Genomic DNA, 26,577 nt, shown 5'->3' with positions numbered 1-26,577 from the left:
AGCAGATGAAGAGTTGGTCGCGAGAAAAGGGCCTCATGTTACATCGATTATATGGAAGTGGTTCGGCTTTGACAAGACTGACACAGAGCAAACTACAGTCATGTGCAAGGTTTGCAAAAGTACTATGAAAACGAAGAGTAGCAGCACAACTAACCTCTTTCAGCACCTCCGGCAGAGGCATCCTACAGAATGGGAAGAGTGTTCGCAGCTACGGGAGTGTGGCATGGCTAGCACTAGCCATAGCAAACAGACCACAAAGAAACAACAAAAATCGATTAAAATCATAATCGTCCAAGATGACTAAAAAAAAATCGAGATTTTATTTTTTGGCCATATCGCCCAGCCCTACTTGCAGTTAACGGCTGTGATTCCTCATCAATATTTTTGTCAGGAGAATTTAACCCCCAAAGCAATCTCCAGGGCGGAAAAATTGTAGTTGAAGTTCCTTCAGTGTCCACTGAAAACTGACTCCATAAGCAATTCACTTCCTAAAGATCCCCATGTTAAACTGTCAAACTTTACAGCTGGAAATCATGCTAAAAATAATGTTTTCAAACTTAGGTGATGTTAATTTTTGTTTTTGTTATCAGGGTAAGCCTGTTTTTGCTGTTTTCTTTTTGTCTAATGTTTTTTTAATTTTTCTATTGACAGGAGGAGATGTGGAGAACAGCTCGGAGGCATGGGGTCCAACCCTGAGGAGGTGTCCTGAGGCTGAGAGGAGCACAGCCCTCCTGTGGCGCTCTGGGGCACTCTTACTAAGATGTCCCTCAGCAGTGGCCCTGCAGGCGGGAAAGGTGTGGACTCCAACGCGGTAGACACATACGACAGTGGTGATGAGTGGGATATCGGTGTGGGCAATCTGATAATTGATCTGGATGCCGATTTAGAGAAAGACAAACTAGAGATGTCAAGCAGTAAGGAGGGAGGGGACATGGCTGCTCCTCCCAGCGCTGTTGCCACTTTACCTGACAATATAAACTTTGTTAGTCCTGTAGCTGCCATGCAGGGCAAAGAGAGCAAATCCAAATCAAAGCGTAGTAAAAACTCTAAGGAAAACATTAAGGCCCCAGTCTCAGATGGAGGTAAGAAGGAGGTTCAGGGAAGGGTCCCTGTGGAACTACCACCCCAGAACCCAAACTCCACCCCAGCTAAGGGAACTGACAAGTCTAGTAAACCCTCCCGTACCCCCCCAGCTGTGAAAAAAGACAAGGATGGATTGTCTGGAAAAACAAAGAAGGAGAAAATTGAAGTTTCAGCCACAGGAGTGGTCAACACTGAGAAAGAGTCTGGGGTTCTTATCCTGACCGGGACACCTCGCAGCAGCCCATTTGAGGGCCAACAAACACCAGAGTTAGCCTCAGTCGAGCAGCTTGGGAATATGGCACTAGACATTGCAGGGATAGGCCAGACTGTTGCAATGACAACAGAGCAGGAGGAGGTGGAGAACAGTGACTGCCGAAATCTGAAGAAAGTTGTCAGTGGTGAGAAGGTAAGAAAATGTAGGGTTTATTTTTTGTTTAATTAAAATGTTTAAAATTCTGTTCTGTGGTTGGTGCCATGTGCTTTGCTAAAGGGCACTTAGCATATTTTTGATGTTAGTCTTACAATAAAATGCATGGCTTTTACAACTTTCACATTAATGAAACCACCTGCCTAATGTGTAGATAAGACTTGTGCCGCCAAAACAACTCAGACCCATCAAGACATGGACACATGGATATCTGGCAGTGGCCTGTGGTGTTTGATACTGAGATGTTGACAGCAGATCCTGTGGTTTGTAGGGTGGGGTCTCCATGTATCAAGTTTGTTCTGGCTCATCTCACAGTTGATCGATCAGATCATGATCTGGAGAGTTTGTCGTGTTCCTTGAGTTGTTCCTGGACAGTTTTTGTAGTGGTGTGGCAGGTTGCATTATCATGCTGAGGGAGGCTACTGTTGTCATGGAGAGCTTTGCCTGGTCTGTGACAATGTTTAGGTAGGTGGAATATGTGAAGGTGATGCTTTTGTTTGTATGGTACAACTTTTTATACTATGCTAAATCAGTTATAAAAATTCAACAAAGACAACCTTTTTAAAAAAAAAAAGATTGTGATCAAGTATTTAATATTTTAAAATATTCTATGAATTTTGTTTTATAGTGACAAGCACCTACATGTGGTTCAGAAATTATCACTGATTATTGTATGCATTGTCGTTTTTTTTGTTATGTGCTCAAAGATGGGACTTTTCGTGACTGCTTCGCTTTTTTCATATTTTATCCCAACCATAATCAAAGCATAATTTGATTTGCTTGTCCAATATTGCAGTTTCTGAATTAATGATGTGATGATGAGTGATGATTAATAACAGTGAAAATTTCAGGCTCAAATTTCAATGAGTGGAAAAAAAATGTGCTGAAAGTGGGGTTGTGGACGTTTTATTTTTTTAAAATATTGAAAATATTTGATATGTCATGCTAAAATTTCATAGATATCATTTTAAATAGCTGTATTTTATGATTAAACAAATTCAAGTAAATCAGATATAGTCAAGCAGAAGGCCCCTGATGATTTCAGCTGGACTGACCCTTCTTGGTCTTCACATCACTTGTGCTTCACCGAAACAAACCTGAGCTGGTGTTGTTATCTGTTTGCTTGTCTCCAGCAGCTGAATTCTCAACAAAGTTGCTCTCAGTTCACACAACAAAGGTTATGAATCTGCTCAGTCAGGAGTGCCCCAAGATGTTAATGATGGGACTTTGTGGGGAGAGACCTGATGACATCATGAGTTTGCCGACCCCCTCCTCTGTTTAGAGATGGCTGTTTCAGTTTGACAAAGATGACTTCCTTTACTCCTCTCTCAAACCATCTGTCCTCTCTGTCCAAAATATTGACATTGATGTAATCAAAGGAGTGTCCTTATCCTTTAGATGCAGATGAACTGTTAAGTGTTGTCTTGAGGAGCTGCTGTCCTGTGTTTAATCATGCTTGTGAAGCTGTTGTTCAGTCTCCACTATGCACAGTCTCTCCCACGTCAGCCGCTGAAGCTTGTAACTGCTTCAGTGGAGTCATTGGTGTCTTGGAGGCCTTTGAGGATGGCCTGCTTTAGACAGATTTAAGCATGCGTTATATCCATTTAATTTTTTGGGCATGGATTTATATTCCAAGGATTCAGTGACTTAAAAATTTTCCCTTCTCCATCCCCCAACCTGAGGAAAGTTCATGCGTACGTGTCTCCAAGATTGTGTGTGACGTAAATTTAGTTATTCACTCATAACCTATATATACAGATATCCAAAAGTTATATACTGAGTTTTATTAGTACAGCAAAATCTGATTTTACTAATATCAACACTCTACTGCTTTACTGCTTGTACAGGCACATCTCATATGCTTAGAGTATGGTATATAGAGTTCTATATTTTTCATCACACATTGCTCAAAGTAAAAATTATATATATTCTCGACTCGGGACACAAACTGAAATATTTAAATATTTTATTTCTTTTAACTTTGATAATGACTTACAGCTCATGAAACACCCCTAAAATCAATCTTGTAATATTAGAATATTTCAAAATATGCACAAAAATCAATAAAAAAAAGATTCTTAATGCAGAAATATCCAAACTCTGAAAAGTATGTTACTGTCAGCTACTGGGCTGAAGTGTGGAGCAGAAGTTTGTCAGCAACAAAAAAATATTCAATAAATAATTTTTTAAAAATCGGCAAATTTACTGGTTGCACATGCACAAGTAGTTGAAAAATTTACTCGCACTGTCTCAAATTTTAGTCGCAAAATGCGACCATTTCATCGCAGTCTGGAGCCCTGAATATGATGTGTATCCTAGCCAATCTAGCACTGTAATGCCACAGTCTATGAACCTTTTCTGAATGTTTTTGGTAGTGTGGGGAGATGCCAGGTCCTGCTGGAAGACAAAATCTCCACTTCAGCAGACAAAAGCATGTCGTGCTCCAAAGTCTGCTGGTACAGGGGGTTCTCGGTTTATGACGTACGTTTTGTTGTTACATTGGATCTAGTTAGTGTTTCCTGTAGGATTTTTTACCGCAGCGGCAGCAGACTCTCTGACCTGCTGCCTGGGTACTTGATGTGACCTCACTTTCAAGGCCGTGCTCTCACGAGTAATTAACATTGATGTATCAAAGAGTAGATGCTGATCATGATACAGTTGAGGTCAAAAGTTTACATACACTTGTAAAGAACATAATGTCATGGCTCTCTTTTTTTTTTTTATTGTAATAGTCGCAGTGAAGAGTGACAGGAAATGGGGAGAAGAGTAGGGGGAAGACATGCAGCAAAGAGCCACAGGCAGGAATCGAACCCAGGCCGCTGCATCGGAGACCAGCCCCTGTACATGGGTCGCCTGCTTAACCCGATGAGCTATGCGGGCGCCATGTCATCGCTCTCTTGAGTTTCCAGTTGTTTCTACAACTCTGATTTTTCTCTGATAGAGTGACTGGAACAGATACTTCTTTGTCACAAAAAAACATTCATGAAGTTTGGTTCTTTTATGACTTTATTATGTGTTAACAGAAAAAGTGACCAAATCTGCTGGGTCAAAAATATACATACAGCAACATCAATTAGCAATTTTGGTGACTCAGAAAGTTGTGTCAATGAAATGAGCTTCATAGCATTGCCTCTTAACTTCTTGCGAGTAATTGAGTGACTACAGCTGGTTACTTCTGTGAGGCCATTTAAATAGGCCTCAGTGGATACAAATGCCCACAAACGCTACAACGAGAAAGTCAAAGGAGCTCAGCACGGATCTGAAAAGCGAATCATTGACTTAAACAAGTCAGGAAAGTCACTTGGAGCCATTTCAAAGCAGCTGCAGGTCCCAAGAGCAACAGTGCAATCAATTGTAAGTATAGTATAAAGTGCATGGCACTGTTTTGTCACTGCCACAATCAGGAAGAAAATGCAAGCTATCACCTGCTGCTGCAAGAAAATTGGTCAGGAGGGTTAGGAGTCAACCGAGAACCACCAAAAAGCAGATCTGCCAAGAATTAGAAGGTGCTGGAACACAGGTGTCAGTGTCCATGGTCAAGCGTGTTTTGCATTGCCATGGACTGAGAGGCTGCCGTGCAAGAAGTGCTCCAAAAGTGACACCGTAAGGCTCAACTGAAGTTTGCTGCTGATCACATGAACAAAGATGAACAAAGACCTTCTGGAGGAAAGTTCTGTGGTCAGACCAAACAAAAATCGAGCTGTTTGGTCACAATGCCGAGCAATATGTTTGGAGGAGAAAAGGTGAGGCGTTTGACCCCAAGAACACCATGCCTACTGTTAAGCACAATGGTGGTAGTATTATGCTGTGGAGTTGTTTTGCTGCCCATGGAACTGGCGCTTTACAGAGAGTAAATGGGATAATGAAGAAGGAGGATTACCTTCAAATTAAAATGATCAGCCCAAAGGTTGGGTCTTGGCCACACTTGGGTATTCCAACAGGACAATGACCCCAAACACACATCAAAAGTGGTAATGGAATGGCTATATCAGGCTAGAATTAAGGTTTTAGAATGGCCTTACCAAAGTCCTGACTTAAACCCCATTGAAAACGTGGACAATGCTGAAGAAACAAGTCCATGTCAGAAAGTCAACAAATTTAACTGAACAGCACCAATTCTGTCAAGAGGAGCGGTCAAAGATTCAACCAGAAGCTTGCCAGAAGCTTGTGGATGGCTACCAAAAGCGTCTATTTAAAGTGAAAATGGCCAAGGGACGTGTAACCAAATATTAGCATTGCTGTATGTATATTTTTGACCCAGCAGATTTGGTCACTTTTTCTGTTAACCCATAATAAAGTCATAAAAGAACCAAACTTCATGAATGTTTTGTGATGAAGTATCTGTTCCAATCACTCTATCAGAGGAAAATCAGAGTTGTAGAAATAACTGGAAACTCAAGAGAGCCATGACATTATGTTCTTTGAACTTTTGACCTCGACTGTAGTTACCTGTAGTTTATCTTTGTACTTGTGAGTGCCCGACACAGTGCAAGATGGCTGTGAAGGGTGGAGACATGCGGTGGTGGTGTGTTTGCGACGATTAAAAAAAAAAAAAGGAGGAAATTTGAAGGCGGCCCGCCACTGCTGAATGAATGTAGAAGAAACCCTGAGTTATGTAGAACCAGTTGACGAGCTGAGTGGACGAATACGTCGTCATGCAGCGAGCAGGTCAGAGAAAAATGTCGTCATGGAACACTATAAGATGGCTTTGATTATTTGCCGGGCTGCACAGTGGTTAGCACTTTCGCCTTGCAGCAAGAAGATGCCTGGTTCACGTCCTGGCCTTCCCAGGATCTTTCTGCATGGAGTTTGCCCTGTTCTCCCTGTGCATGCGTGGGTTTTGTCAGGGTACTCCGGCTTCCTCCCACAGTCCAAAAATAAGCTAATAGGTCTGATTACCACACCCTTATTTATATACAGTCGTTAACAAAACTTTCCATACAATTGTATAGACTATTTATCATGAGTCTTGAGTTTGCAATGACACTCATAACTCAGAATTTTCAATAATGAAAGCATTGAAACCCATGGGTCTTTGTCACAAAAACCACCATGCTGTTTAAATTCTTTTATAGATTTATTAAAGGTCTTCTGGAAATATGTCAGCTGGCTCAAAAATATACATACAGAAATGCTAATCTTTGGTAACATGATCTTTCATTTTCACCTCATCTTTCCACTTTTGTAGCTGTCCATAAGCTGCTGGCATGCTACAGGTTGTGTATTTGACCACTCCTCTTGACAGCAAAGATACAGTTAAACTAAATTCGTTTTTCTTTCAGACACAGGCTTGTTTCTTTCTGGAGTTTGAGTCAGGACTCTTGGGGAGACCAGTTTAAACTCTTAATTGTAACCTAAGTTAGGGATTTCTTTAAAATTTTTGATTTTTGTTTGGGGTCATTGTCTTGTTGAAGCAACCAAATGCCTCCGAGACTCAATCTTCTGGCTGATGATTTTATGTTTTCCTGGAAAATGTGGAAGTAATACCCCTCTTTTATTATTACATTTACTTTGTATAAAGCAACAGTTCTCTTGGCACCAAAACAGCCCCAGAGCGTAATTGTAAGGTAGGGTTGGTGTTCTTGGATTTAAAGGCCTATCCTTCTCTCCTCCAAACATATTTCTGGTCTTTGTGGCCAAATGGCTCAATTTTTGTTTCATTGGACCACAGACAGCAGCTTCGGATTCATTGCAGACCTGCTGTTTGGTGATTCTTGGCCCACTCTTGGCCATCCTGAAAAATAAGTTCTCACCAGCAGGTTATAGCTTGGGTTGTCTTCCTGACTGTGGCAGTGAAACAACTGTACCGTCCACTTCATACTTATAGTGGTTTGCACAGATGATTTTGGGGTCTGTAACAGCTTTGAAATGGTTACAAATGACTTTCTTGACTTGCTGTAGAAACTACACTTTATGATTAAAATTGCATGCATTTATCAGTAGCACCACTCAGATTTATTTAATATTGACCATCTTAGAGACCTTCATCAGAAGTATTTTAGATTGAATATGAATAATTAATAAAGTTTACTTGTCTTTATCAGTCTTATAATCGAAAGTCATGAGCTCTGATTTCATTGACCTCAAGTTCCAAAACAAAATACACAGTGGAACCTATGATAATTATACACGGAACATTTATTAACTAATGCTACAAACAACAAGGCAACAATGACAAAACAAGAAACATTGAATAAATGAATGAATGAATGAACAAATTACCTATGATCATCACTGGAAGCTATTTGTAGAGCAGTAATCAATTTAGAATTACTTTTGGAGTTGAGAATCCAATTGTACTTTCTTAATTCACCTGTTTAACAGAAAGAAAATGGTACTTTGTAGGAGGGAGAGGGAAGCTGCTGCTGGATGAGTTCATGTGAGGATCTGCTAGATGAGTTAGTTCAGGAATGCAAACATAGGATGGCACCTTTGCACAGTTTAAAAATGCCAAAGTAAAAACACTAAATGTCAAAACTCATAGTAAAAAATAGGGATGGGAATTTCGACTAATTTCCGAACCGACTAGTCGCCAATAAAATTAACGACTAGTCGGTTCGGAAATTAGTATTGAACTTGCAATTTAACCCTTTAAGCGCCAAAGTCACAATATTGCCACAAGTAACATTGCTGAACATAACAAGCCATAGCTTCAAATATACTGCCTCGTGTGCCTCATGTACTGTACACCAGGAGATGGCGGACATCTGGAACTTCAATCTGAGCATCAGTTGTGGGCGTGTTTTCATGCAAAGTTTTGGAGTTTACAGAGTTTGAAAACCGAGGAGACGAGACTCGCCGTCGGAGCGTATCAGAGCGCAAGACGGCACATTTTAGAGTGAGAAAACTCACCGTACCGACTCAGGTCTGGTCAACGCTGACAAAGTACTTTGTCAAGTAATGGCTTACTCATATTCTGAAGAGGAATATTCACCCTCTGATGAAGATGTTCAGTCGTCCACTGAGACAGAAAGTGCCGCTGCGTCTGTGCGTAACGGCAGCGGGTCGGTGCGCCATGACAGTCCAAGCAGCACATAGTGGAGCCGATGCTTTGCTTCGGGGTGGCAGGAAGGGACTTGGTGGGTGTAGCTGGAGTGGTCAAAACACCGCTAATGATGAGGGGGATAGCGGGGGTTGAAAAAAGAGACAAGCATATGCTACTGGCAGGATCAACCAGGTAGCCCAGACGGGACGAGTGTGCGGCGCACGGCCGAGCGTAGAGCTGCATGGTGGCGCACGGTCGGGACCTGGGGGGGGCACACTAGCGTTTAACCGACTAGTAAAATACTAACCGTTTAATAAATGAGTCGACAGTTAACCGATTAAACGACTAGTCCGCACATCCCTAGTAAAAAATAATTCATGCTGTTGCATTGTACAAGTTACTGAAGAACTTAAGAAGCACAAAGAACACTTTAAAGGAAGCCACAGATACATAACAGAAAGAGCCCAAAATAAGTAGTCAGGAGACAAATAAAAAGTAAGAAACCATAACTTTTAAACCCGAGTTTTAAAAAAGCCAGAGTAAAACAATTTAAGTATAAAAGATTAGTTGCATTCCAGTGACTTTCTTTTTATATAGACAGTTTTGGAGCCAAATTCAAAACGGCATCTAACCAATCATGGATGTGTTCCTGCCAAGAAGTGGTGTTGAGCTTCGCATCCAGGAAAAGTCTGAGGCCAAATACCTTAAGAGACTAATTTGAATGTAATTCTACCATTCAGTCAAGTTAATTAACAAATATCTATGATCAATAAAGATCCGAAATCCCACTGAACTTGTGACTAAGATGATTTCAAATGCAACTTGTTTATCTCATGTGGTTCCTGAGATAATAAAAGGTTTAAACATGCATGCACATCTGGAATTTCACAATACAAGAAAGTAAATTCCTTTTATTACTAAGAATACAAGAATGCACATTCAATGATAACAAAAATTAAGACATACAAATTCTATTTGCTGAGGATAAAAGTCTCTGTCTTTTGTGGCTGTGACAAAGAGAAAAAGCGGGTGTTGGTGTCCCATGTGTGCATCTTACATATATACTTCAAATATGATGTGCTAATGTGATCTCCAGTACTGGTCCTGATGACCTGAGAGCTGAACTACCAAGCCAATTCAACTAGAATAGAATAGATAAACTTTATTGTCTGCCCCCAAACAGTGACAGAAATTCTCCTTTGACAAGGCTCCAACAGTAAAATGCAACACATATTAAAACACACCTAAGACACAAGCTCACAAAGTACAGACGTCTAAAAAAAATGTTAAAAAGAAACAGTAGCCAATAATAAAAAGGTTGAAGTGTTCAATGTCTTGTTTCATTTTGTTCAAGGCGGTTAATGCAGTAGGAATAAAAAAATTTTATTGCCGTTTTTGCAGGCCTTTGTAACATCTGCCTGATGGAAGTACGGTAACTGGAAGGAGTGATGGAGGGGTCCTCTGTGATAAGAGTGGTTTTCCTTGTCACAGAGCGGTTTTACAGTTCAGAGACATGAGTTTGTGGTGAATCATTGATTTTGTTGCACTGATAAACAATACGGAGAGTTTTGCTTTTGTATTAGCAGAGAGGGAGCTGTACCAGGATAAAGTGTTGAATGTGAGATTGGATTCAATAAGTGAGGCATAAACCAGGGTTAAAGTCCTCAGTTTCCTCAGCAGGTGAAAACACTGTTGTGCTTTTTTTTGCCTGATTCGCAAACAACTGGCTGGTCATCTCTGTTCCAAGATATTTGAAAAATTCAACCTTGACCGACTGAACCTGGCTACTGAGGGGTGCAAAAAGGAGTGCTGGAGATTTACCTCTGCCCCCACAACACATCTCCTTTGTTTTTAAGATGTTAAGCTCAAGAGAATTTTCATCAAAAACTCGGGCCAAGTTGATAACTGTCTGCTGCTAACAGGTCAGTGCAGTGCTGTCGGGCAAGTGAACCGCCAGAGCCATGCCGTATGCGTATTTAGAAGAGTAGTTTCTTCACTGTTACAGGAGATGTTGTTGGTGTACACAGAGAAGAGAATAAAACACCACCTTGAGGGATGCCAGTGTTTAAAATCAACTTGCTTTATTTTAAACCATTTAAAAATACCTACTGTGGCCTGTCATGTAAAAAAACTCTGAATCCTTAAAATCAGTGTGGGGTGAACCTGAAGGTGTGCGAGGTGGTGCAGTAGGGTATCTATTAGGGGTGTAACGGTACACAAAAATCACGGTTCGGTACGTACTTCGGTTCTCAGTAAAGAGGAGGAATGAAAAAAGAAAAACTGCTGATATAAGAGCTGGTATGACTTTCTGGCTGAAGTGTGGACGAGAAGGAACTTCATAACAGGGCTCTATCACCTAAAATAGGAAATATATTTTAAAAGCTGCAGTCAATTGCAGACATTTTCAGTACAAAAAATCGCCAATATTCTATTTGTAAATAAAAAATATGACGAGAAATACAGGGAATATTGGACGCGCATCGCGAGGTGCATTTCCTTGAAAACGACCGATTCGTGGAGTATATACCGACTTCAAGACATGTTTTGGACAAAATATTTTAATGGCTTGTGTCGTCTGGATGTCCAAGGTTGGATTATGGCCATTTTTTGTGGAATATTTTCATCTGTGTGTAATAATGAACCTGGAAATGTGAGTCGCGCTGTGTACGTTGAAGCCGTGTATAGAGAATGGATGGATGGATATTCGTTGTTTCGGACAAATGTGTTTATATTACCCGTTGTGGTAATCACATCTGAAAGTGGTTTATACTGGCGGATTCATGAGAATCTAAGCTTTCTATGGGTGTATAGTGTTTATATAATCGCGTTTGCAGCCTTCGGACATTCTTTAAATTCATATGCAAATTAGTAAGTGTACCGCCGGCGGTACACTGAAGTTTAACGGGTTTTGCTTTTAAAAAAAAAAAAAATAATAATACCATGGAGTTAGGCTCTTCTTTACCAGCATAAATATACTAGTAAGCTAAAAAAAATACAATATCGTCATTTATCTATAGCAAAGAGCACAGCAATAATGTAAAGGTAACGTAAGCTGACCTTCATCATAAGTTTAAAACCTCAGTTCAAAACAACGGAGTTTGGCCGTAGATCTGCTGCTATGAAAACACCAATGGACTTGGTTATTGTTTGAGCCCGTTCTGAATTTCTAGGCAGGGTTTGATGAAATTATGTTGGGAACATTGTTTGTATAGTTCTGCATTTAGGTCTGACACGGCCCCAATATGCAGGATGTCACTTAAATTTTTGGCCAAATTATTCTTACTGATTGAATATTCTCAGTAAATAAATAAATACCAGTAGAATAATCAATGTTCTAATCAGTCTTCTATTAGCAGTTTAAAAGGACTTAACAGAAAATCAGGACCAAACATCATATATTGATGCGTTTTGTGTATCACCAGCTAAATACATGTTAAATCCGTGTATGGTTCGCTCATTCGTTTTTACGTTTCAAAACAAAATCTAAAAAAACAATAAACCGGCTTGTTTTTTTTTTTTGGTTTTCAGTTTTTAAAACCTAAATGAAGAAATGTATTATTTAACTAATGAAAAAAAAACACATTGTTGGATTTTTGCTCTAGCTTGTTAAACCCGAAATGCAAAATATGGCTGTTGTTATATTTTGTTGCAACACCGGAAGTCGCCGCGGAAGAACAGTTTAAAGCCGGCCACAAAACCCACGCAGAAATCATGAAGCGCCACGTTGGTCTATAATAAGTGTCAGGACTCTGAACAAAACCTGCTCCTGACCAGGTCAGCTCTGCACCATAGGTTAACATGGAAATCTAAGCTGATAAATTAGAGTCACCTTCATGATACTGAAAACTCTGACTTTAGGCTCAACATCTCTTGCTTGTTTTCCTCCTGTACTTTGATACATTCTAACCTGGAATCATAGACTTAGTCCAGATGTTGGGATCATCATTCTCGTGATGCAGAATTTCCGAAATTTCAAATGTATACTGTTAATTTAATTGTGGTATAGAAAGTTCTGTGCATTAGGAGGACAGAAAGGTCAGAAGGTCACCGTCAAGAATGCAATCTCCTCTTCTCCAGAAGTATGTTTCTCCTCACAATTGACGCTTTATGGCCTTCATCAGGTTCTGGTGGAGGTAGGAGACATTTTGTTGTCTCCAAAAGGGCCATGAGTGGTCATTCTGCAGTAAACATCCCATGCAGATGTTCCATTTGGATGTGAGTTTTGGGTTTGCTGTCTTCTGAATTAGTCTGAGAGCTGAATTTACAGCTCTAAGAAAGGGTCTCTGGATTCTCTGTGTGTTGCTGTGGAATGTTCTGCTACTGAGTCCACTACACTTGCTATAGTCAGTCATTTGCTTTTTCAGATGTTTACTGTGCTTCTCAGACTTTCCTACTGTAGTGTTTGTAGCTGAGCCTAATGAGTGTATCAGAAGTGAACTATTTAAATTGGCTAAGGGGAGTCACCAGCAGAAGCCGACCTCAATCACTTATGAAAATTTAAGAACCCATGCCACTCAGGAAAGCCAATTAACCCAGCTTTCTACACAGTCAAAACTAATTATTATATTAAATAAATTATAGTATAGGGCTGCACAGTGGACAGTGGAGTAGTGGTTAGCACTTTCACCTTGCAGCAAGAAGATCCCCGGTTCAAATCCCAGGGTGGACCTGGGATCTTTCTGCATGGAGTTTGCATGTTCTCCCTGTGCATGTGTGGGTTTTCTCCGGGCAGTCTGGCTTCCTCCCACAGTCCAAAAATATGCTGAGGTTAATTGATTATTCTAAATTGCCCATAGGTGTGAGTGTGATTGTTTGTCTGTATATGTAGCCCTACGACAGACTGGCGACCTGTCCAGGGTGTCCCCTGCCTTCGCCCGAGTCAGCTGAGATAGGCTCCAGCACCCCCCGCGACCCTCGTGAGGATAAAGCAGTGTATAGAGAATGGATGGAAATTCTAGTATATTTTTGACCCAGCAGATTGTGTCTGAAGGACTGTAATAAATCAATGAAAGAGTCAAAAGACATGATTGTTTTTTTGTGACAAAGACACGCATTTCAGTGTTTCTATCATAGAAAGTTCAGAGTTATAGAAGTGATTCAAAATTCATGACTGCGATTATGTACATGATCTTTGCAATTGGGTGGAAACTTTTGTTCATGACTGTTTACATTAGTCACCAGGTTACTCACCAGGTTACAATCAGCTGTCTGTCATGTATACAAAGAAACTTGATTACTATTATATGGCTGTGGATGTTGTCACTGAAGGAAAGAGCATTAGGATGATCAAAATAGTCCGTTGCCATAATTAATTACGTGATCACTGTCGCAGCTAATGTTATTTGAAGGCAAATCATTGCCAAAGAGAAAAACACTACAGGTCTGATTAGCAAGATCTCTCTTTAAGTATGACTGAAGTGTGTATGTATGAGGATGAGTCAGTTGTTAGGTGATTGACATGTTTATGTATACTCTGGCTCTTGAGTAACCAGGTTGCCACAAGACATGCAAACATATCTGATTTCTGATGCAAACCAGGTTATCGTGTTATATAAGTGTATTCAAATGCAGGCAATAAATTGGATTTATAAATGTATCACCGTATGTGTATTACCAGTTGTAGCAGAGCATGAGGATTTTCCAAGTGAGAAATGAGCTGTCACTCACTCATGAAATGTGTTGTGTTATAGCTGCTTTCTGTTCAAGTTTGTTACTGTGGGTAGATATGTTGACATGTGTATTTCTGTGAAAAAGTATTTTCCTGTTTGTGAAATTATGAAAATTCTCTAAGTATTCAGTTAGTACATGACTCACACTTCTTCTCCTCCCTACTCCAGGCAGAATCTCAAGTCTCTACCGCTGCTCCTCCTTCTCTCCACCTCCTCGGCCCCATCTCCAACAGCAGCAACATCTCTTCTCCCTGTGAGCAAATCATGGTTCGCACACGCTCCGTTGCGGTTAACACAGCTGATGCTGCATTGGCAACCGAGCCAGAGTGTCTAGGACCCTGTGAGCCAGGCACCAGTGTCAACCTGGAAGGCATTGTGTGGCAGGAGACTGAGGACGGTGAGGCCAACAAACACTTTCTTAGAATTCACCTAACCAAATGTAAATCCCAGATCCATAAATATGTAATGTATTTCATCGTTTGTCCTACAGTCTGTAGTTATTTGAGCATTCATCCAATTGGTGTTGGACAGGTACAAAGACCCGAATACTAAGGGCCAAATCACTATAGCCAGACAGTTGGGTCAGAGTATCTCTGAAATGACGAACTATGAACCAAAAACTTGAAAGACAGAAATGGTCTCTTACTAATGTTTGGGAACATTTGGTGCCCTGACACCACAAGGTACTTTCAAAGTTTTTTGCTTATTCCATGAAATCGGCCTTGGCGAGACAGAGCTGTTTTGGTACCACACAGAACCAACAGCATATAAAGGAAAGGATGGTCTTGTTTTGGCACATACATACACTACTGGTCAAAAATTTTAGAACGCACCAATTCTTCAAGGTTTTTATTGAATTTCAAGTCGTTTAAGTCCAGTGAATAGCTTGAAATGGTACAAAGGTAAGTGGTTAACTGCCAGAGGTTAAAAATGAAGGTATGGTTAACCCAAACTGAAAAATAATGTACATTTCAGAATTATGCAAAAAGGCCTTTTTCAGGCAACAAGAAATGGGTCAACAGCTTAAAGCTGTTCTGCAGCAGTGGACGTTGATCAAGCCTTGAAAGTTGGAGCTACCAAATCCTACGTGTCCCAACTTTTCTTGATTGCTTACAACCCCCTCTCTCTGCATAAAAATAGTGTAACACACTGTGGCACCATACCCTCGAGAGCATTATTTGAACAGTATTGCACTGCAGAAAGTACTGTGTTGCTGTAAAAATGGCGAGGAAAAGGCAATTAACCCTTTAAGCTTCAGTCAATTCCAGCCGTTTTCAGTACAAAAAATCGCTAATATTCTATTTTTAAATAAAAAAAATTACGAAAAATACGGAGAATATTGGACGGGCATCACGAGGTGCATTTCCTTGAAAATGACCGATTCGGGGATTTTATACGACTTCAGGACATGTTTTGGACAAAACAGTTTACTGGCTTGTGTCATCTGGATGTAAAAGGTTGGATTATGGCCGTTTTTTGTGGAATCTTTTTTTCTGTGTGTAGTAATGAACCCGGAAATGTGAGTCGCGCTGTGTGCGTTGAAGCCGTGCATAGAGAACAGATGGATGAATATTCGTTTTTGTCGGACAAATGTGTTTTTCTCACCCGCTGTAGTAATCGCATCTGAAAGTGGTTTATACCGGCGGATTCATGAGAATCTAAGCTTTCCATCGGCGTATAGTGTTTGTATAATCGTGTTTGCAGCCGTCGGACATTCTTGAAATTCCTATGCAAATTAGGGTACACCTACGACGCACTGAAGCATAAAGGGTTAACAATAGAAGAGAGACAGACCATCATAACACTGAAAAATATAGATCTTTCCTACAGAGAAATTGCGAAGAAAGTCAGTGTGTGAGTGAGAACAGTTTTTTCACCATCAAGAAGCACTCAGAAACTGGGGGAATCTCTGAGAGGAAGAAATCTTGAAGATCCCAATCCACAGCAGAATCAGAAGACAAGTTTCTGAGACTCAACAGCTTGGTGATAAGCAGCTCACAGGACAACAGCTTCAAGCACAGCTTAATAGTGGTTGTAGTAAGAAGTCTCAGTTTCAACTGTGAAGAGAAGACTCGACGTTTCAGGTTTGACAGGTCGAGTGGAAGCAAGAAAGCCATTGCTAAGACGTCAGAATAATAAAAAGGCTTGCTGGGGCCATGAAACACCCCCAATGGACTACTGAAGACTGGAAGAAGATATTATGGACTGGTGAATCAAAAATTTTAAATATTTTGTTGGATTTTTCGTCAAGCAGGCGAAAGGATGGTTACCCAGCGTGTGACATGAACTGTCAAACATGAAGGAGGAAGCGTGTTTGGACTGGGCCATTTTTCTGGATCCAGGGTCGGTGACTTGTACAGTGAGTGAGAGATACCCTAAACCAAAACGGCTACCACAGCATTCTACAGCGCCATGCAGTACCCTCTGGTATGTTCCTAGTTGGTCATCCAACAGCAAGACAATGACCCAAACATAAGTCCAATCTATGCCAGAACTACCTTAGGAAAAAAGAAAAAGATGGTCAGCTTGAAAACATGGAGTGGCCAGCACAGTTTCCAGACTGAAACCCACTGGAAATGGTTTAGAATGAACTGGACAGAGGAGTGAAAACAAAGCAACCTGCAAGTGGCACACATCTATGGGAACTTCTGCAATAGAGTTGGGAAGAACTTTCTGAAGAATATTTTATGTCCATTGTGGAAAGAATGCCACAAGTGTGTTCAGCTATTTTATCTGCCAAAGGTGACTACTTTGATCAGTCAAAAGTTTAGAATACATTTTTGTTTCTAAATTGATTTATTTTCACTTCATCTGCTTATTTGTTCTGTGATTTCATTTCAGTGTACAATAAGACATTAACATGGATAATTTCCAATAAAAAAATTTAAAAAAATTGAGTTTTTTGACCAGTCATGTACAGACAGAAAGACTTCAGTCAGTCAGTCCTGTATGGAGAGTTCTATAGGATGACTTCCTGATTTTGGTAATCCTAGGAGCTTCAGTAAAAACCAACTGGATTTTTAAACATGTTTCACCTCTCATCCAAGAGGCTTCTTCTCACTAACTGATGGGGACTCAGATTTCTATAGTCACTCCCAGCTCCTAGGGCTAATGGAATATTAATGACCCTAAATAACTCAGCACTTACATGCCTCACATTATTTCCAGATCTGGAAGAAGAGCACAACTAACAGAGCAGAAAATAACAGCACAACCATCTCTAGGGTTTACAGAGGATGGTCCAAAAATGAGAAAATATCCTTTGAACAGCAGTTCTCTTGGTGGGGAGGGGGGCAAAAACTTTTGAGGAATGTCACAGGAGAGCTAGCTCTTCAGGAAAGGACTCGAAGTCCACCTTAGTCCAATCGACAAGGAACATTCCTTTAAGGATAGCAATGTATACATTCTGGGCAGAGAAGATGGATGTTTTGAGAGAAGAGTGAAACTGAAACAATTGTCTCTAAAACAGAGGAGGGGGGGACACCTCCAACACCTCCAGTATTGACATCTTGAGGCATCCCTGATCTGACAGCTTCACAGCCATTGTTTAACCCTTTAAGCTTCAGTGTACCGCCGGCGGTACACCTACTAATTTGCATAGGAATTTCAAGAATGTCCGACGGGTGCAAACGCGATTATACAAACACTATACACCGATGGAAAGCTTAGATTCTCATGAATCCGCCGGTATAAACCACTTTCAGATGCGATTACCACAGCGGGTGAGAAAAACACATTTGTCCGACAAAAACAAATATTCATCCATCCGTTCTCTATACACGGCTTCAAAGCACACAGCGCGACTCACATTTCCGGGTTTATTATTACACACAAAAAAAAGATTCCACAAAAAACGGCCATAATCCAACCTTTTACATCAGATGACACAAGCCAGTAAACTATTTTGTCCAAAACATGTCCTGAAGTCGGTATAAAATCCCCGAATCGGTCGTTTTCAAGGAAATGCACCTCCCGATGCGCGTCCAATATTCCCCGTATTTTTCGTAATTTTTTTATTTAAAAATAGAATATTAGCGATTTTTTGTACTGAAAACGGCTGGAATTGACTGAAGCTTAAAGGGTTAAGGTTCTAGCTGTCCTTAAAGGCATTAGAGGAGATTTAATTTCCTACGACTTTGAACGTAGCATGCGCATGCGCACATACAACCTCTCCCTCACCCCCCTCTAACCATAGATATACCTCTAACCTCCCCCCTCTTAACATTTACGAAGAAACGCCCCCCTCCAGAAATTTGCGTAGCACTCGTGAAGTTATCTTTCACGGCTGGGTCCCCCTGGATCTTTATCTGCCATTATGTAAAAAAAGATGAGCAAAACAAGTCACCAGCTAACTACGAAGCTATACCAAAGCAACACATACAGAAAACACGTAAGTCCAAGGCGTACGTAATCTACGTAACTAGGCCTGAGCCGGAAGATTTTTGATTGACAGGAAAGGGAGCAAACCAAACGCCTCGGTCCGAGCGCATTGATTGGCTGATGTTTTTCTGGTCCTGCCATGTCCACAGTTATTTTTATTTATTTTTTTATTCTTTTAGAGACAATACATACAAGTCCACTAAAGGTCAGTATATTCATTTTATGTGAATCAGACAAATTAAACAAACAAAAAAAATCCTCCATAATGCCTTTAAGTGTTGTTGGGAAAGTCAGCGGTCGACTGGGGTCACTAACGGACCATAATCCATGTGAGCTGGAGGTGATTCAATGTGTGGGACAGTCAGTTAGTTCTGTAGAAGCCCCCCGGATCAGAGGTGAAATGTCTCCAGAAACCTAAAAGAGAAGTCCAGTTGCTTTTTAATGGAACTCTTAAAGTTTCTAGTAGCCCTGTTTATATGCACTTTAAATTTCTATGTATATTTCTGTAGGAATGCTTGTTGTCAATGTCACCTGGAGGAACAAGACATATGTGGGAACACTGCTGGATTGCACAAGACATGACTGGGCCCCACCAAGGTATATAAACATATACACAAAACAAGTTTTCTTCAGCCACAAGACAAGGTAGTGGGCTCGTATGCGAGAATAGTTATTGGTTCTAGAGCCTGGAAAATTTATTTGTCATTGACAATGACAGAAAACTTTTCATGGATTATTATTATCTATTTGTTTCAGTAATTTAAATACTAACATGTATGCCCAGAATCTTTGAGGTTTGAAATACAGAGTAAAATTAAATAAGATATTTAAAGTCATTCCATTAAGCTAAGGGAAAGTTTGCAAAAAATGATTTAAAAAAAAGAGCAAAATGTTTCTATTCTTATAATAATTGGTAGATTTATACTTTAATTGAAATAATGCTTGGAATCCTGCTGAAGTCTATCTCAGATTAGTTTTAAAGTCTAATGAATGTCTATAAACATTATGGACTTTGCTACCGTGATTCTTGGAACTAGGCAATATGAAGTCTCTCTCTCTCTCTCTCTCTCTCTCTCTCTCTCTCTCTCTCTCTCTCTCTCTCTCTCTCTCTCTCTCTCTCTCTCTCTCTCTCTCTCTCTCTGTGTATATATCTCAGTCCCTCCAAGAATTCGCGATGTTGCCATCGCGCAAAATCAATCTCCACAAATTTTGCACGCGGCCTTGCAATTTTGTCCAATCACCGCAACTTTCCCTCAATTTTGGCCCTACATGTGCAGAACACACACCCGTGTTCAGCGCAAGGTCAGGTAATGAACAGTCTTGGTGGAGTACTGCGCTCTCTCAGTGCTGTTCTTGTTAGTTGACGTGACAAGCCGTGAGCGTGTGTGTGTGAACACCTGTGTGCCAGGAAGTGAAATTAACTTTTTAAGCCAAATATGATTCATTCAATAGTAAATTATCATTTGTGCCACAAATCTACCAACCTTGTCATGTTAAACCAGTATCTGGCTGCTGCTCATGTTCCACCATGGTGTGCCAGCTTTTGTGGAAATGGATTAGTATGTTAAATAATTACTTTCGGAATAAATATTGTCAATTACAGTGTTGAAACATGTTCTACAAGCTGGAAAAAATGCAGCTTTTTAGCGATTGTGACTGTCTCCCGTAATTTCATCACAACAAATATGCGTAAAACATCGCAACTTTTATCGCATATTTTTTAGAAAAGCCACAAATTCAGGCATTTTCAGCTGCAACAATCACGAAAAATGCCCGCAAAATCCTGGAGGGACTGAGATATATATGTGTGTGTGTGTGTGTGTTTGTATATATGTATATATATATGTGTGTGTGTGTGTGTGTATATATATATATATATATATATATATATATATATATATATATATATATATACACACAGCATTTCCTCTAAGATTTTTTTTCAGCAGTGGTGGCAGGCTCTCTGACCTGGTGCCTGGATGCTTGATGCGACGTCACTTTCAAGGCCGTGCTCTCGCGAGTAATTACCGTTGTATCAATCCGACGTATCAAAGAGTAGATACTGATCAAGATAGTTATCTGTAGTTTACCTTAGTACTCGTGAGTACCCAACACAGTGCAAGACTGCTGTGAAGGTGGACACATGCGGTGGGGGTGTATTTGCAATGATTTAAAAAAAAAAAAAAAGAAATTTGAAGGAGCGGCGGCTGCCGCTGCTGAATGAAAATAGAGGAAACCGTCTGTCTGTATGTCTGTGTGCCTGTATGTATGTATTTTGAGTCTATTATCTAGACCCAAGTCTGTATCTTGAGTCTGTTTGCTTATGCAAAATGAAACACATTAATATAGACTAAAAATGTATGATATTTAATTGGGATTAATCTAAATGAATCCACAGCAACCTTTGACTGATCTGACTAAAAATTTAAATTGTTTGACAGCACAAATTGGTATAATTCTGAAACTTTTTCTATTTTCAGTAGACAACCTGAGCTTGACAGTCTACTCCTTACACACGTGGACAAAATTGTTGGTACCCCTCAGTTAAAGAAGGAAAAACCCACAATTCTCACTGAAATCACTTGAAACTCACAAAAGTAACAATAAATAAAAATTTATTGAAAATTAAATAATCAAAATCAGCCATCACTTTTGAATTGTTGATTAACATAATTATTTAAAAAAACAAACTAATGAAATAGGGCTGGACAAAAATGATGGTACCCATAACTTAATATTTTGTTGCACAACCTTTTGAGGCAATCACTGCAATTAAACGATTTCTGTATTTGTCAATGAGCGTTCTGCAGCTGTCAACAGGTATTTTGGCCCACTCCTCATGAGCAAACAGCTCCAGTTGTCTCAGGTTTGATGGGTGTCTTCTCCAAATGGCATGTTTCAGCTCCTTCCACATATGTTCAATGGGATTCAGATCTGGGCTCATAGAAGGCCACTTTAGAATAGTCCAACGCTTTTCTCTCAGCCATTCTTGGGTGTTTTTGGCTGTGTGTTTTGGATGGTTGTCCTGTTGGAAGACCCATGACCTGCGACTGAGACCAAGCTTTCTGACACATTTCTCTCCAGAATGCCTTGATAGTCTTCAGATTTCATCGTACCTTGCACACTTTCAAGACACCCTGTGCCAGATGCAGCAAAGCAGCCCCAAAACATTACTGAGCCTCCTCCATGTTTCACCGTAGGGACAGTGTTCTTTTCTTCGTATGCTTGGTTTTTGAGTCTATGAACATAGAGTTGATGTGCCTTACCAAAAAGCTCCAGTTTGGTCTCATCTGTCCAAAGGACATTCTCCCAGAAGCTTTGTGGCTTGTCAACATGCATTTTTGCAAATTCCAGTCTGGCTTTTTTATGAGTTTTTTTCAGCAGTGGTGTCCTCCTTGGTCGTCTCCCATGAAGTCCACTTTGGCTCAAACAACGACGAATGGTGCGATCTGACACTGATGCACCTTGGCCTTGGAGTTCACCTTTAATTTCTTTGGAGGTTGCTCTGGGCTCTTTGGATACAATTCCAACGATCCGTCTCTTCAATTTGTCATCAATTTTCCTCTTGCGGCCACGTCCAGGGAGGTTGGCTACTGTCCCATGGGTCTTGAACTTCTGAATAATATGAGCCACTGTTGTCACAGGAACTTCAAGCTGTTTAGAGATGGTCTTATAGCCTTTACCTTTAAGATGTTTGTCTATCATTTTTTTTCGGATGTCCTGGGACAATTCTCTCCTTCGTTTTCTGTTGTCCATGTTCAGTGTGGTACACACCTTTTCACCAAACAGCAGGGTGACTACTTGTCTCCCTTTAAATAGGCAGACTGACTGATTATGAGTTTGGAAACACCTGTGATGTCAATTAAATGACACACCTGAGTTAATCATGTCACTCTGGTCAAATAGTTTTCAATCTTTTATAGAGGTACCATCATTTTTGTCCAGGCCTGTTTCATTAGTTTGTTTTTTTAGATAATTATGTTAATCAACAATTCAAAAGTAATGGCTGTTTTTGATTATTTAATTTTCAATAAATTTTTATTTATTGTTACTTTTGTGAGTTTCAAGTGATTTCAGTGAGAATTGTGGGTTTTCCTTCCAACAATTTTGTCCACGTGTGTAACTTTAACAGAGCACTCATGAAAACAATTTGAACTTTATATTTTCCTACCAGAGAAAACCCTGGATGCCACTGTACAGATGAAAAAAGTTGATTCCCATCAGAGTTCTTTAAACTAAGTTCCCTCTTTAACTTTTCTGCCTCTATTCATTGCTGACTAAATGTGTGTTTTCAGGTTCTGTGATTCTCCGACCAGTGACGTGGAGATGCGAAGTGGTCGGGGTCGGGGAAAGAGGATGCGTCCTAGCAGCAACACAATGCTGAATGACAACAGCAACTCCTCAGACAATAAAGGTAACAGTAGCAGCAGCTGCAGCAAGACACGTGGTTCTGCTACAAACAGCAAAGGACGACGGGGCAGCCAGACAACTGGGTGTGCTGAAGATGCTAAGGCTAGCCCATCTTCTGCCAAGAGGAAGACTAAACCTTCTTCTGATATGGAGCCTACCTCCAGCTCTGAAGATACCAAAGGTTCAAAGCGCATGAGAACCAACTCAACTGGCACTGGGCTCCCTCTTGCTGGAGGTAAAACGGACCCCCTTCCTCCTCCACAGCTGGACCGGACGTGCCCCTCCCCTGTACTCATTGACTGTCCCCATCCCAATTGTAACAAGAAGTACAAGCATATCAATGGGCTAAAGTACCACCAAGCACGTGCCCATAATGACCATGACATCCGATTAGACCAGGATGGAGACAGTGAATATGGGGATGATGCTGCCGTCCATCCTGACCCATCTTCCTGCAATGGTACCTCCTTCTCCCCCGCCCGCTCCACTACACCTAAGATACGGGGCTTTGATGCTCCTTCTCCCTCATCAGGCAAGCTAGGGTCAAAGGGAAGGAAGAAGACAGTGGACACTGAACCTGAGATAACAGATGGTGGTGAGGAGGGGGCATGTTTGACCGATGAGGCCAGCAATGATGGGTTGGATGATAGAAAGGGAAAAAAATTTGTATCAGGAGGTAAATCTGATAAGCTGATGCAGAAAAGCTTGAAGCTAGCTCGCCCTGTGGCCCACAGTGCCCCTGGAGTCCCGTCACCGTATTCATTGCAGGGATCCTCACCTGCTTTAGGTTCAGTGGTACAGTCTATACCCAAGAGCCCCCAGATGAAGAACATCCAGCCTAAACCCCCTCCACTCACTGACCTCGCTTCCAACCCTGCCCTTGCCAAGGACAAGAAGAAAAAAGACAAGAAGAAGAGAGAGGGAGGAAAGGAAGGGGAATGTACAAAGGCAATGGGTAAGGCAGGAAAGTCAGAGGAGGGGAAGAGCCCCTACTCTGAGTCGTCGGATACTTTTCTTAATGGCTCCACAGAAGTTCATCAGAGCCGGCTGGCAAGCATTAAGGCTGAGGCTGACAAGGTATACAGCTTCTCGGACAATGCTCCCAGCCCGTCCATAGGTGTGGCTAGCAGGATGGAAGCTGGTCTTGCACCCCCCCTCCACCTCAACCAGAATGGTGCCGACAACACATCAGTGAAGACCAGCAGCCCAGCATACTCTGACATCTCTGATGTGGGGGAGGACGGAGAGGGCAAGGCAGAGGGTGTGAAGGTCAAGTCAGAACCTGACCAAGGACCTCGGGAAGGTGCCAAGAAGGCGCTGTTTCCCCCTCAAACTCCATGTAAGGAATTGCCATACTACCCCAACTACGACTCTTACTACTCCCCCAACTATCCCAACACCAGCCCCGGAGCACCTGCTGCCCTGCCTAATGTGGAAGGAGTGCAGGTGAAGAAGGAGGAGGAGCTAGAGGTGGGAGAGGAGGGCAAATTGAAAGTGGAGCCTCAGGAGGACAGGAAGGCGGAGTCTGGGGCTCAGCAGCCATCAGTCATTCAACAGCGGTCCAACATATACTCCCAGCCTTTATACTACAATCAATACTATGTTCCTGCTTACTCCTACTCCCCTGATCAGGCCTACCATGCCCACCTTTTGACCTCTAACCCCACCTACCGCCAGCAGTATGAGGAGAGGCAGCGGCAGGCTGAAAAGAAGACCGAGGGCAAAGAGCGTGAGGCTTTTGGGAGAGATGAGTGGAAGCAGAAAGCTACAGTGACCCCCACTCTGTCCAGACCCCCCAGTCTCACTGACCTGGGTTCTAAAGGAATGCTAAACCTAACCAAGGTGAAGGAGCCCACAGCTGTTTCAGAACAAGCCAAGTCGGTTATCATGGCAAAGGGAGAAGACCCCAAGTCCCTCAGTGCCCAAGCTGAGGGCCCGAAGATCAAGCTGAGTGAAGCAGGGCATCATGGAAAGGAGGAGGCTAAGTCAGGGATGGAATCAGGCAGACCAGCTGGTGTAGAATCTACCTTGTGGTACAGACAGGTAACTGCATTTTATGTCTACACAGGATCCGGCTGTATTGTCTTTCAGCTACGCTTAGTCTCCATCATGGAGACTTCCAAAGGATCAATTTTAGAAGAGGACTGTCTGTTCTTCAGCAGCTTCGTTTATAATAGAATTTTGATTTTAATTAGTTAACCTAGGGAGACCTGGGGCCTGTACAACAAAGTAAGTTCAACATAACTAGAATATGTTTTCATTATGTGGCTTAACAAAACCTAGCTACCACAATCTTGCTAAGTGGTCATATGAAGCTGGTTATCAACTCGGTAAGTCAACCTAGGGTTTCTGAATCTAGCAAAAAAAAAAAAAAAAAACTTTCACATAAGTGCTCCGTGTTTGCGATTGACACCAGACAACCAATCGCAAACATGGACAGGTCTGCAGCCACATATTTCTCACAGAATGAACAAACTATACTCCTAATCCAATATTTGCATATATATAATACAGGCTAAAAGTAACACTGCTGCTGCAACCAAAGCAAGAAAGAAAGCTGGTTAAAAAATGCTGACAGTGATAAGCCTAGTAAATTACACATTCACACAATCACTGCCCCATCATTCAGACAAAAGTACAGATGCAGCTCAAAAACTTAATATTTGTTATTTAATTCAAAAAAGGTAAACTTTCTTATATTCTATATTCATTGTACAAAGTAAAATATTCCAGGACTATTATGACCAGTCGCTCCTGAAATTCAGAAATCTACTATATACAATATTCCCTAAGTTTAATCACAGAAACAATGCAGAACTGTCCAACTCCTAAAAGTAGATGTATTTATACAGCATACATTTAAGTATTTGGGCTTCTTCATCACTGAATACTGCATAAATGTGGCATGTTGTGGAGGCGATCAGCCTGTGGCATTGCTGAGGCTAAATTGAAGCCCGGGTTGCTTTGATAGCAGAGTTCAGCTCATCTGTATTTTTGGGTCAACTGTTTCTCATCTGTCTCTTGACAATACACCATATGAGTTTCTGTTGGAGTTCAGGTTAGATGACTTGGCTGTCCAGTCTAACACAGCAATATCATGGTCAGCAAGAAATTTGGTAGTAGTTTTGAGACTATGAGCAGGTATTTAGTCCTGCTACAAAAGAAAATATGTATCTCTCTAAAGCTGTAATGTTCTCAAATGTCCTGGAACGTGGCTGCATTGACTTTGAACTTCACATACCAACACAGACTGCAGAAATTTCACTGTACTTTCAACACCTTTGATCCTGTGTCTCTCCGCTGTACTTCCTCCAGACACTAGAGTCTTGATTCCCAAATGAAATGTAAACTTTCCTTTTATCTTAAAAGAGGAGCACTGAGCAACAGTCCAGTTCTTTTCTCCTGAGTCCAGGTAATACCTTTTATCTGGTTCAGGAGTGGCCTAATATTAGGAGTGTGACAGTTGTAAATTTTTTCCTCAAGACGTCTGTGCTTGGTGGCTCTTGACACACTAACACCAACTTCAGTCCACTCTTCCACTGTGAAGCTCCATAATAAGCTTCGATACAGCACTCTGCCAACATCCACCCTTTTCAACAACATGATTGCGTGTACTAAATTAG

The 26,577-nt window shown here is 41.1% G+C and overlaps 1 protein-coding gene across 9 annotated transcripts in view; it reads left to right on the top strand.

Annotated features, from left to right (window-relative positions):
* Positions 1 to 26,577, top strand: part of znf609a (zinc finger protein 609a) — a 62,112-nt gene that overhangs the window by 23,681 nt on the left and 11,854 nt on the right. For 8 of the 9 annotated variants that reach the window (XR_007943844.1, XR_007943843.1, XR_002596393.2 and 5 more), the window contains 4 exons: positions 652 to 1,489; positions 14,333 to 14,561; positions 19,054 to 19,141; positions 22,840 to 24,997. Coding sequence is in view for 6 of the 9 variants with exons in the window: in XM_051952343.1 (XP_051808303.1) it covers positions 761 to 1,489; positions 14,333 to 14,561; positions 19,054 to 19,141; positions 22,840 to 24,997 (3,204 nt within the window). In the remaining 3 variants the exon portion in view is untranslated. The remainder of the gene's footprint in view (positions 1 to 651; positions 1,490 to 14,332; positions 14,562 to 19,053; positions 19,142 to 22,839; positions 24,998 to 26,577) is intronic. The other variant, XM_051952346.1, reaches the window with a different exon arrangement.

Source organism: Acanthochromis polyacanthus, chromosome 8 (genome assembly GCF_021347895.1).
Source record: "Acanthochromis polyacanthus isolate Apoly-LR-REF ecotype Palm Island chromosome 8, KAUST_Apoly_ChrSc, whole genome shotgun sequence".
In the NCBI taxonomy this organism is placed as follows: Eukaryota; Metazoa; Chordata; class Actinopteri; family Pomacentridae; genus Acanthochromis; species Acanthochromis polyacanthus.
This window is presented reverse-complemented; position numbering and strand designations above follow the sequence as displayed.